Source organism: Neoarius graeffei, chromosome 3 (assembly GCF_027579695.1).
Source record: "Neoarius graeffei isolate fNeoGra1 chromosome 3, fNeoGra1.pri, whole genome shotgun sequence".
Taxonomy (NCBI): Eukaryota; Metazoa; Chordata; class Actinopteri; order Siluriformes; family Ariidae; genus Neoarius; species Neoarius graeffei.
Genome location: NC_083571.1, coordinates 73,403,780 through 73,417,275, shown reverse-complemented (window position 1 = coordinate 73,417,275; position 13,496 = coordinate 73,403,780). Strand labels below are relative to the sequence as shown.

At 37.7% G+C, this 13,496-nt stretch overlaps 1 protein-coding gene across 1 annotated transcript; it reads right to left on the bottom strand.

Moving 5' to 3' along the window:
* Window positions 1–365: 365 nt before the first annotated feature.
* On the bottom strand, window positions 366–4,203 carry LOC132882896 (uncharacterized). The gene is made up of 6 exons (XM_060915999.1): window positions 4,101–4,203; window positions 3,400–3,454; window positions 1,443–1,726; window positions 1,014–1,075; window positions 775–923; window positions 366–625 (listed from the first exon to the last, which is right to left on the bottom strand). Exons 2-6 carry the CDS (start codon window positions 3,437–3,439, stop codon window positions 534–536), a joined length of 627 nt encoding a protein of 208 aa, XP_060771982.1. The 5' UTR covers window positions 3,440–3,454; window positions 4,101–4,203; the 3' UTR covers window positions 366–533.
* Between the last annotated feature and the right edge of the window lie 9,293 nt (window positions 4,204–13,496).

Below are 13,496 nucleotides of genomic sequence, written 5' to 3'. Positions count from 1 at the left end.
ATATATACACCATACAGTGTATTGTGTATATTGTGTTGTAAGAAATAATAAAATTGAATTACACAAATAAAATGTGCAAAGTTTATTGCATAAAACATTTATAGTTATTTCACACTCCGATACACAATATATACATTAGTGTACATATAAATGACTAGACTTTGATATCTTAGTTTATCCTGTTAACTATACATCTGTGTCAAGAATATTCTTATTGATTTAAATTTAATAAATGAAAGACAGCAATCATTAGGACTGTTTAGAAGTGGAGAAATGTTCAGGTATGTCACCACCATCATTAAATCCTCAGTTTCATAATTTAAAATACATTTGTTTTTCTCATGAAAACAGATATTGTTTATAAACACCCGATTCCATTTTTCTTATGAATTAAATATTAATCAGGAAAAGCAAACATACATGTTACTGTTTGTGGTGACAAAAGGACCTACTTACAACAGTAGAATAGGTTGAAATGTTAAATAGCGTTGTTAAGTTATACAGTACTGTGCATTTTCTGAGCAGGCTTAGAACTAACAGTGCAATGCCGCTGAAAGTAGAAGTGGTAGAAGAGATATCCATATCATGGAAAGTGAGCTGGCAATCACTGGTGGCATGGAATTACCTGCAAAATATAAACATATACATGAATTTAAATGTACACAAATACATATTTAAACCTAAAAATATACAAGAAATTTGAGTTTGGATTATTTACAATTAATAAGCACTAATTAATAAATGACAGTAATATCTACGCATGTTGATACTGACTAATAACATGGGTGACATTGATGGAGTTTGGCTCAACAGGAAAGGTCAAGCTGTTAACTCCTTTGGCAAGGACGTCTTTCACTTTGGTGTCAGTCACGTTAGCGCCAGAAAGGAAAGACATGAGGCTGTGTGTCACAATAGAACCATTCCTGAAATTGCACAAACAAAGAGATACAGGTTAAAATTTAACCATTAATCAACAAAGAAACAAACATTCAGAGCCATATCCGCCTTCTTACCTGAACTGGAAGATTTGCATGAGATGGAAGTTTTTAAAGGCTTTCTTGTACAATGGTTCAATCTAGGATGAAGAAGAAGAATTCAGTGATCAAAAACCAACAGATAAAATGGTTTGTTATTTAGCCATAAAAGTTAGCAATAACAACTAATATGCGATGAGACTTACAAATGCTCTAAATCATATTCAAATTGTGCCTAATGTTATGGCAACTGAAATGGATTTCACTGAAATTGGATGTGAAAATTTGAACAAAAGGGCAAAAGTCACACATGTCCTGCACAAACACTGAGAACAGAAATGCATGATTAGAATGAGATGCGTTCTTTGGGTTGTCTTATATGGCAATAGAAGTGTTCATGTGGCAAAATCTCTCATGTTTAGCAGAATTAAATAAATTGTAAATGGTGGCATTATCTGGAAAACATACCTCACGAGTGACTTTTTCAGCTTTGTCTTTAAATTGTTTAGAATTTGGGTTAGCCAGTGCTGGAACAAAGGTTTCCTTGATGCGGAAGATCAATGTGAAAACTTCAGTCACTGGTGCATTTGTTGCAGTTGTGCCAGCTGTGTTCGGGGGCGAAGTCTTGCCCGCTGTAAGGTTGATCTCATCTGTGATTGCGGGTGAAGTCACGTCCATTGTGGGGTCGATCTCAGCTGTGCTTGCGAGTGAAGTCGGGTCCACTGCAGAGCCCACCTGAGCTGCACTTAGGGCTGAAGTCATGACCATTGAAGATGATTAGAATAGAACAGTGGACCATAATAAAGTTGAAATCAAAATTAGAAACTGATGCTGATTAAACAGAAACAAGGCAATGTGCTTCATAAAGCTCAGCTGAATCACAGATCTGTTTAATCTATTATTTTAATCCTTGAGGTAAACTGCAGAGTCAGGGGCGGCTCGTATCAATGGACTAGCAGGATTATCCCCCCCCCCCAAAAAAAAAAAAGGTAAAAGAAAAATAAATATAAGGTTCCATATTTTAAGCATTCACATCACCTTATCTGTGATTAACTAACATTTTAAAGAGGATTCTTTGTGATTTTTTTTTTTTGACCGAGTGTAACAGCACCACTGGCAGAATCATGTGAAGTGAGGCTGTGGGTGAACTGGAACTTGCCCAGTGCTGGAGGCAGGGATAGGCTCTACTGGAGGTGCATACAGCCAATCAGTGGCAGTGTATAACATAACTACACAGTGTGACACACCCACTGAGTTTTGAGCCCCATTGGGTTAATATATTCTAGTCCATGTTGCTGACGTTTCCATAACACATCGCCAGGAGGCGCAGTACAGACTCACTCACAGGTGGAATGAATGTGAATGAAGTGGATTATTTATCATTAATCTTCCACGAAAATAATTTTGGAGGAGAAACTGAAAGTTAACGGACTGAGCACATCTATATCAAAGTACAAATGACACAAAAGGACAAATGAAAAAACTAAGGTTTTTTTTTTTGCTTGAATTAAAGGGTTAGAACTTTTCTGTGTAATCTTTTTGTTATTCAGATGAAACACAGTTCAGATTCAAATGCCAAAAGTTAAAGATAAACTTTTAAATTATATATAAATTATAGATGTTATTCCCTGCCCCTCCACCGTTTTAAATGCTGGAAGTAAACAATGATAATAAAAAGAAAGCAGTGTGTATTTTCCATGGAACATTTGGAATATTTCTCCTCTATACTACTCTTCTCTGTTTGAACAACTGCAACATTTCCTGAGTATAGATCATCAGATGTGATCTGCAAATGACAAGAACCATCTCAAATAAGGACTTGATGGATGACATCAAAACAGCGTTTCAACCCAACCCTTGGGACGTAATGATATTCAAATTAAATTAATCGACTCAATAAAGCAGGATATGTCACAAATATGACCATCAGCAGATATATCCAGTTAGACATTGCTGAGCTACCACCATCATGCCGTTTACACAATGAAGCCTTCTGAAATAATCTGTCTCACGATCATTCTGAAAGGCACACTTAGTCTGTTTACATACTTCAGTACAGATATGCATCTAAGTGAAAACAAGACACTGATACGTTTTTTGTGATAAAAGGTCAAGCACTCAACAAGAGATATCAGGATAAATCAATAGATCGCTCACTATTCATCACAGAATTCATAGACGAATGAAGATAAACGTTAGAACCAAGAGCAAGTTTGACAATTTTGTGGTTTACTGCCAATGTTATTGTGTCACAAATGTCACAGTTCTCGAGGAACTTTAGTATAATATGTACGGTAAACTGCCATCACTTAATTTTATAAAAATCACCTAAAAATTAATCTACAATGCTATTTCCATCAAATATATTTCAGCAGGATAATAGAAGTGACTACAAAAACTGAGATGAAGTTCAGTGAACACTTACCAATCAGACACAAAACGGCCAGTATAACCTTCCTTTCCATGGTGTTGTTTACAACCTAAAAGTAAATTATATATCAGATTATATATCAGCTATGCAAGCAAAGTGTCTCTGTGGCTGTATAAATCTTAGCTTCCCTGTTTTATTATTACTGTTGTCATTTCCCCCTATTTTATTTCTATTTTATTTATTTTCAATATGCATTCATACATGGTTTTTTATTAATGCTCTTGCTTTTCCATTTTATTTTTCATTATTTTAATTGCCTAATTTCACTCGACTCGGTTTTGAAATGTTTTAATGCTTGTAAAGCACTTTGTAACTTTTTGAAAAGTTCAGAATAAATAAAGTTACAGCAACAACAACAACAACAATAATAATAATAATAATAATAATAATAATAATAATAATAATAATAATAATAATGATGATTTTAAATGACAACTGTATAATTATAACAAGATATTATAAAGAGTTGTAATTAATTAATTAATTAATTAATTAATTTGTATATTTAAAGCAATTTTCTTGACATCAGACAAAATATTCCATCATGTACACTGTAAGTGACTATAACATTTTTAACCAGAATATTTCAGTGAATATTAAATATCTTAATAATTAAATTGTCTATAAGAACCTGATACATTTTATATCATCTTACAGTCTGGTGATTCTAAGGAGAAAGTAAAGTAATAACTCACCTGAGTCCACAGGTAGCAGAGATGGAGTGTTCTCAGTCTAGTGGCAAAGTCTAAAATATCGAGCAGGTAAATGGGATATTTATTCAACAGGAGTAACAACGTATTTACTCTCATGATGCAAAACCCATGATGTCAAAAGGGCCTGGCAGCCAATCACAGCTTGGCTGACAACCTGAAAAACAACATTATTACCAAATGATGCTTCCTGCCATTTTCGTTTATTTATAGCAGGATAAAGAAAGGGTAAAAATAAAATTTAGAATGTGATTCTAAATTAGATAATGTTAATGCTCTCAGAGGATTTTCTGTTGGAAGCCATGGCCTAATGATTAGAGAAGCAGCTTTTGGACCAAAAGGTCACAGGTCTGAGTCCCTGGACCAGCAGGAATCACTGAAGTGCCCTTGAGTAAAACACCTGACCCCCCCAACTGCTCCCCAGGCTGCTTTGGGTCTGTTGTACATCACTCTGGATCAGAGCGTCTGCAAAATGCCTGTAATGTCGTTCATCCTGTACGCTGAGACCACACCCTTGTTCTCTGTACAACATTTAAAAAAGACAAAATCTGATCTTTTAAAATAAATACTATAATGAAGACATTTATTTTCACTCACAAATTACAATTTTATTTATAAGTACAGTAAATATAATGTTTAACTAGTAAAACTAAACGCATTCCTCAGATCATTCCAATTCAGTTGCACTGGATGTGAAAAAAAAACACCAGTAAAATAATGAATTTTAGTTGAAGTCCCACCAAAACTTTTTAATCTCAGCAACACTGTTCTATCCCTCTTCAAACCATCAGATGACGTTATCGTGCCAGGACAGAAAAGAAGCAAAGAACTCAGTTGATCAGTTTGGGCTGGAGCAGATTTTTAGTTTAGTTTCACAGAGTTCGTCATAAATCCATACAGAACTGATTGACAGGCGAAAATTACAGGACGGATAGACCCAATTGACAATTATCCCTTGCACAAATACAAAAACATAAAAATATAGATTGCTAATAAACTATAAAAGTATATAAACAAATTATGGATAAAAAAGAAAAAAGTTTCTAATGTCCTATTATTAATAAAATAGATAACTGTCTATGGTGGCCGGTATGTAGGTAACTTTTCAAAATATAAAATATGAAGTCGACTCTTAAATACAGTTAGACTGATTGCGTTCTTAATATTTGAAGAAAGGCTGTTCTAGAGTTTACCAGTTCTAGGTCCCATGGCATGGTGATTTGTTGATGCTTTAAACGGGCTCGTGGAGTTTTCCGGATGTTATATCCACAGCCTTTCTCGAAATGAACCCTCGGCACGTAGATATAGCCTCCTGGGAGAAAGCCCCATTTCAGCGCTTTTCCCAGTGCGTCGTTTTGCTAATGAGAAGGAGGAGGCGGGGAAGGGTAGAGGGTGGGGGCGGGTCTTATCATTTATATTCATGACATGTAAACGTGTTACCTCTGATTGGCTAACAGCACTGTGCCCGCTACCTCCAGTGGGTCAGAACAAGCGGATGTGGGTGTCTTACTATGGCGAGAGAGAAGGAACAAACCGCGAAGGGAAAAATACGGCGCGCTGACGTCATTAAGGTGCGACGCGAGGAAATAAAATAAATTCAACAAATGTTTGGGTTTTAACTGAACAAACAAACAAATAAAATGAACGAGTGACTTAAAAAAAAGAATGTGGGTGTCTTTGTAAAAACTGTTTTGATTGGCTATTATAACAGAGCATGCTGCATGCTTTTTGGTTTTGTAGCACAGAGCACCTGGCTAACTGCAGGAAGCGGTTAGCTGCACAGCTAATGTAGCCATTGCAAGGCTAACGTGGCACCAATTTTAAAACACGGCAAAACATAAGCTCATACGTTACAGTCAATTTCCAGACTAAACTCAGTTTAACAGAGCATGCTGCATGCTTTTTGGTTTTGTAGCGCAGAGTACCTGGCTAACTGCAGGAAGCGGTTAGCTGCACAGCTAATGTAGCCATTGCAAGGCTAACGTGGCACCGATTTTAAAACATGGCAAAACGACTTAACAGTTATACACTTACTTGTTCGGTGTTTGTGGCTGATGCAGCAGGGATGCTTGGTACGGACCCAGGCTTCAGTGACAGTTGATGTGCAAAACCTGCCCTGTACTGTCCCAAGTTGTGGAAACATTCATCAGGAAAATGCTTCCGACAAACATACACCGTCTTAGGTAGACTCGACGGTGTATTATTGGAGTAAATAAAATTAAGCCACTGCGTCTTCAGGGGCTCTCCCATCGGCAGTAAAAACAGACCCCTTTCTGTGTTGTCACATCCATGTACAGCGCAACTTCCATGTTTAGTGGCAACTTTTGAGCTGGGCGGGCAATCCATACAGTGGGTGGGAATCCAGAGGGGGGGTGTGGTTATCATCTCCCTTGCTGACGTAGGCAAGGGAAGAGTTTATCAACGCGCCGTTTTGACGCGCCATTCTCAAATGTTGGGCATAGTTTGGTTTACACATTATGAAATTTCTAGCCACTGGGGTGACTTAAGAAGGTCAGAAGAACTCATTTTAACGGTAAAAAACCTCAGAAAGTAAAAATTTCATGCCATGGGACCTTTAACTTGTATTTTTTCGTTATTATTTGTTTAGTTATTATTTATCGAATTGATATAATTTGCTTGTTAACTTATTTGCTAAATTTTCACTAATTAGTCTTTTTTTGTTATTTCTTTACTTATTACTTTCGTTAATTTACTTAATATTAGTTATTATCTATTTATGTGTTATCATTTAGTTGTTATGGTTATTAGTTGTTGTTTTACTCTTTTGTTTCATCACCTTTAGTTATTATAATTAATCCGTTGTAATACTAGGAAACATGGGGAAGAACTCTTATAGACCTTATTGGTCTCCACCTTCCCCAGCACAATCCAAATGTCTTTTGTTTAGATGTCTTTATGTATTGTTTTTAATTGTGTGAAAAAAAGAAAAAAAACTGAATCTCAAGAGGAGGTGGATCATGCAGCAAGACAACAACCATAAGCACACAAGTCATTCTAGCAAAAAATGGTTAAAGAAGAATAAAGTTAATGTTTTGGAATGGCCAAGTCAAAGTCCTGACCTTAATCCAATCGAAATGCTGTGGAAGGACTTGAAGCGAGCAGCTGATGCGAGAAAACCCACCAACATCTCAGAGGTGAAGCTGTTCTGTATGGAGGAATGGGCTAAAATTCCTGTTGTTTCAGATATTCAGACCGATTACTAGGACTGTGAGTTACATTCTCTGAAGTTCCAGCACTGCAAATGATTTGAGTGGCAGATGACTTCTAGATGATGTTACTACCATTACGACACATCATCAGTTGGGTACGTCCACATCACTGGGTGTTTTGGCCTTTGATCACAACATACCCTCAGCTGAGGCAAGCAACCTCTCCCAGCTTGAACAGTTCTGAAAAAAGGAATGGGGGAATGACTGTGTAACCTCGGTGAATATTATAATAAACTAATAGAAGCTTAGATCAATACTAAATCAAGTGCAGCAGTAACAGCCAATCAGGTAACTACAGCGCCTTTGCTGGAGGGAGGGAGAATAATTAGAGCAAGAGCAGAACGCTAGAGGCGGCAGAGGGAAAAGTTGAAAACAAGAGGAAAAGAAAAAGTAAATAGGAGTAAAAGAAGTGTATTTTGAGTTTTTATATCTGGTATTTCTTTCATTCTTGGGAAAAATTATATTCACCTGCTGTCCACGTTGCTGGATCCTGTTTTATTTGAGTTTTGAACAAGGATTTGGCCAGGTTTTTTAGTTGGGATCACTGGTGTGTGAAAACACCTGGAGCTGTGCAAAGACGATGGCGAGCCACCCATAGGAGAGACACTGGGAGGATCACCTATTCTGCAAAACTCACCTGCACACTGAGGACAAAGACACTGATTCTAACATTGGGATCATGGTAGGACAAAACTATGAGGTTTTTGCAGCAATACACAGTGAATTTCATTTGGACTGATAAAAGACTTAACTAAAGGACTGGTGATACACCTAACTGTGTAAATTTGAGTTATTGCTTATATACATTGATCTGTGAGATCTGAGATTTGAGTTGTATTTTTGATATTTTATTGAACTGTGTTTCTTTCTTTTTTTTCTGGGACATTTTTTCTGAGACAGTGTTGCATCAATGGAGGAGAAGCTGATTGTAGAAGTGTCAAAGAATCCCTACAACTGCGACATTTTCCCACAACAGCCAACATCCTATAGCCGGGATTATAGATGTGCTGTGACTGCTCCAGACAGGAAATAAATTCAGCTATAGGTATAATCATAGTTATAGTTATACGTATAGGTATAGCTATAGTAATAGTTATAGTTAACGGTGTTGTGGGATTAGGTCATAAAACAGCACTCAATATTTCCTACTATAAGCACCTAAATAAAATTATTAAAATCATAAAATAATACTTTTATTAATCTGACACTTGTGTACCATCCTTTTGTAGCTTTCGTCATCTTTTTCAAGAGAATTAATATCAAGAATGCATGACATTGCAAAGAATATTATAGAGTCAGTGTGGACACAAAAGAAGGCAGTGGCGCATATGACGTCACACATGCAGCACCACTGACCTACAAATTGATGCAATCTAATGGCGGACAAGCTTTTAGTGATTTTTGGAACAGAATTCAGATGCAAAAATTTCTTTTGAACAAATTTCTTATTTATCAGTGAACTTTACAACCTATTTGAGCATATCACACACAGGAAAATCTGAGATTTTATGATATCATTTTGGAAAGACTAGCACTGTCAAGATCAATAATATTTAAATAAAATCCTTTTAATTGTACATAGTGAATGAGGAGTGTCTTCAACACCGAAATAAATTACCAAAAGGCTGATACTTAGTCTACAGTACCATGAAGATGGTTACTGTAAAGTCTACCATATAAAGTATCTTTTAGTTGCAAATAAAAAAACAATCATATTATACCATATCATATATCATATCAGTTTCAATATCTGGAATAAAGCAGTGACTGCTACTGCTGTGAAAGGGCAGCTGACAATTAGGGAAAGACCTCGTGACGACCTGGAGGCCTGAAGGATTCAGGTGATGTTCCATTAAAATAAAAGTTTGCATCACAAAAAGCAGGGACTAATAAGTGATTGAATTATGGTTAACCACGATTGAACCAGGTATCTCCAGATCTTAACTAACAAATTTGACTAACATCCTAACTCCACTCTTTTAGCCAAAGAACACAAGAGTTTTACTTGATGAATTTAAAAAAATGGAGTTCTGTTTCACTCACCTCAGTTGGAATTTGCTATAATAAACCCTACATGAGCTACATTTTGAGGCAATGTTATATTTGCTGCAATAGTATAGAACCTTGAACAAAGTTTTGGGGAGGTTTGAACTTTGATTACTGGATTCAGAGTCCAGAGTGCTAATCAGCACACCACGGAACCAAGATGCCACCTGAGCTCCAACCTTCTCACAACCATTATGGCACTCAATCTTACAGACAGCTTATAATATATACACCATACAGTGTCTCATCTCATCTCATTATCTCTAGCCGCTTTATCCTTCTACAGGGTCGCAGGCAAGCTGGAGCCTATCCCAGCTGACTACGGGCGAAAGGCGGAGTACACCCTGGACAAGTCGCCAGGTCATCACAGGGCTGACACATAGACACAGACAACCATTCACACTCACATTCACACCTACGGTCAATTTAGAGTCACCAGTTAACCTAACCTGCATGTCTTTGGACTGTGGGGGAAACCGGAGCACCTGGAGGAAACCCACGTGGACACGGGGAGAACATGCAAACTCCACACAGAAAGGCCCTCGCCGGCCACGGGGCTCGAACCCAGACTTTCTGGCTGTGAGGCGACAGCGCTAACCACTACACCACCGTGCCACCCATGTGCAAAGTTTATTTCATAAAACATTTATAGTTATTGCACACTCCCATACACAATATATACAGTAGTATACATATAAATGACTAGACTTTGACATATTAGTTTATCCTGTTAACTATACATCTGTTTCAAGAATATTCCTACTGATTTAAATTTAATAAATGAAAGACAGCAATCATTAGGACTGTTTAGAAGTGGAGAAATGTTCAGGTATGTCACCACCATCATTAAATCCTCAGTTTCATAATTTAAAATATTTGTTTTTCTCATGAAAGCAGATATTGTTTATAAAAACACCCGATTCCATTTAGCTGATGAATTAAATACTAATCAGTAAAAAGCAAACATACATGTTACTGTTTGTGGTGACAAAAGGAACTGTCTGTGTGCATTTACAACAGTAGAATAGGTTGAAATGTTAAATAGCGTTGTTAAGTTATTGTCTGCGTTTTCTGATCAGGCTTAGAGCTAACAGTGCAATGCCGCTGAAAGTAGAAGTGGTAGAAGAGGCATCCATATCATGGAAAGTGAGCTGGCAATCACTGGTGGCATGGAATTACCTGCAAAATATAAACATATACATGAAATTAAATGTACACAAATACATATTTAAACCTAAAAATATACATTTGAGTTTGGATTATTTACAAATAATAAGCCCTAATTAATAAATAACAATATCTTCGTATGTTGATACTGACTAATAACATGGGTGACATTGATGGAGTTTGGCTCAACAGGAAAGGTCAAGCTGTTAACTCCTTTGGCAAGGACATCTTTCACTTTGGTGTCAGTCACGGTAGCACCAGAAAGGAAAGACATGAGGCTGTGTTTCACAATAGAACCATTCCTGAAATTGCACAAATAAAGAGATACAGGTTAAAATTCAACCATTAATCAACAAAGAAATAAACATTCAAAGCCATATCCGCCTTCTTACCTGAACTGGAAGATTTGCATGAGATGGAAGTTTTTAAAGGCTTTCTTGTACAATGGTTCAATCTAAGAAGAAGAAGATGAATTCGGTGATCAAAATCCAACAGATAAAATGGTTTGTTATTTAGCCATAGATAAAGTTAGCAATAACAACTAATATGCAATGAGACTTACAAATGCTCTAAATCATATTCAAATTGTGCCTAATGTTATGTCAATTGAATTGGATTTCACTGAAATTCAAAGTGAAAATTTGAACAAAAGGGCAAAAGTCACACATGTCCTGCACACACACTGTGAACAGAAATGCATGATTCGAACCAGATGCGTTCTTCGGGTTGTCTTATATGGCAATAGAAGTTTTCATGTGGTAAAATCTCTCATCTCATCTCATTCATCTCATTATCTCTAGCCGCTTTATCCTTCTACAGGGTCGCAGGCAAGCTGGTGCCTATCCCAGCTGACTACGGGCGAAAGGCGGGGTACACCCTGGACAAGTTGCCAGGTCATCACAGGGCTGACACAGACACAGACAACCATTCACACTCACACCTACGGTCAATTTAGAGTCACCAGTTAACCTAACCTGCATGTCTTTGGACTGTGGGGGAAACCGGAGCACCCGGAGGAAACCCACGCGGACACGGAGAGAACATGCAAACTCCACACAGAAAGGCCCTCGCCGGCCCCGGGGCCCGAACCCAGGACCTTCTTGCTGTGAGGCGACAGCTCTAACCACTACACCACCGTGCCGCCCTAAAATCTCTCATGTTTAGAAGAATTAAATAAATTGTAAATGGTGGCATTATCTGGAAAACATACCTCACGAGTGACTTTTTCAGCTTTGTCTTTAAATTGTTTAGAATTTGGGTTAGCCAGTGCTGGAACAAATGTTTCCTTGATGCGGAAGATCAACGTGAAAACTTCAGTTACTGGTGCATTTGTTGTAGTTGTGCCAGCTGTGTTCGGGGGCGAAGTCTTGCCCACTGTAAGGTTGATCTCATCTGTGATTGCGGGTGAAGTCACGTCCATTGTGGGGTCGATCTCAGCTGTGCTTGCAGGTGAAGTCGGGTCCACTGCAGAGCCCACCTGAGCTGCACTTAGGGCTGAAGTCATGACCATTGAAGATGATTAGAATAGAATAGTGGACCATAACAAAGTTGAAATCAAAATTAGAAACTGATGCTGATTAAACAGAAACAAGGCAATGTGCTTCATAAAGCTCAGCTGAATCACAGATCTGTTTAATCTATGACTATCATCTCTGAGGTAAACTGCAGAGTCAGGGGCGGCTCATATCAATGGACTAGCAGGATTAAACACACACACACACTCCAAAGGTAAAAGAAAAATAAATATAAGGTTCCATATTTTAAGCATTCACATCACCTTATCTGCGATTAATAAACATTTTAAAGAGGATTCTTTGTGATTTTTTTAGACCGAGTGCAACAGCACCACTGGCAGAATGATGTGAAGCGAGGCTCTGGGTGAACTGGAACTTGCCCAGTGCTGGAGGCAGGGATACGCTCTACTGGAGGTGCATACAGCCAATCAGTGCCAGTGTATAACATGACTACACAGTGTGACACACCCACTGAGTTTTGAGCCCCATTGGGTTAATATATTCTAGTCCATGTTGGTGACGTTTCCGTAACACGTCGCCAGGAGGCGCAGTACAGATTCACTCACAGGTGCAATGAATGTGAATGAAGTGGATTATTTACTCTATCATCATTCTTCCTCGAAAATAATTTTGGAAGAGAAAGGGAAAGTTGATGGACATAGCACATCTATATCAAAGTACAAATTACACAAAAGGACATGTGAAAAAACTTTATGTTCAGTGTTTTGTTTTGTTTTTTGCTTGAATAAAAGGGTTAGAACTTTTCTGTGTACTGTGTTTGTTATTCAGATGAAACAGTTCAGATTCAAATGCCCAAAGTTATATATAAACTTTTAAATTGTATATTAATTATAGATATTATTCCTTGCCCCCCACCCCTTTAAATGCTGGAAGTAAACAATGATAATAAAAAGAAAGAAGTGTGTATTTTCCATGGAACATTTGGAATATTTCTCCCTATACTACTCTTCTCTGTTTGACCAACTGCAACCTTTCCTGAGTATAGATCATCAGATGTGATCTGCAAATGACAACAACCATCTCAAATAAGGACTGGATGGATGACATCAAAACAGAGTTTCAACCCAACCCTTGTGATGTAATGATATTCATATCCACATCCTACCACCATCATGCTGTTTATACAATGAAGCCTACTGAAGTAATCTGTCTCACTAACATTCTGAAAGGAACACTTCGCCTGTTTCTATACTCATCTCATCATCTCTAGCTGCTTTATCCTGTTCTATAGGGTCACAGGAAAGCTGGAGCCCATCCCAGCTGACTATGTACCCCGAAAGGCGGGGTACACCCTGGACAAGTCACCAGGTCATCACAGGGCTGACACATGGACACAGAGAACCTTTCACACCTACGGTCAATTTAGAGTCACCAGTCAACCTAACCTGCATGTCTTTGGACTG

Bases quoted from the DNA above. Each gene is read 5' to 3' on its own strand.
- LOC132882896 (XM_060915999.1), bottom strand. From the start codon at position 3,439: ATGGAAAGGAAGGTTATACTGGCCGTTTTGTGTCTGATTG. The intron at 1,727-3,399 runs GTAAGTGTTCAC...TCATGACTTCAG, and splicing joins GGCCGTTTTGTGTCTGATTG to CCCTAAGTGCAGCTCAGGTG. The intron at 924-1,013 runs GTAAGAAGGCGG...GTGCAATTTCAG, and splicing joins ATGCAAATCTTCCAGTTCAG to GAATGGTTCTATTGTGACAC.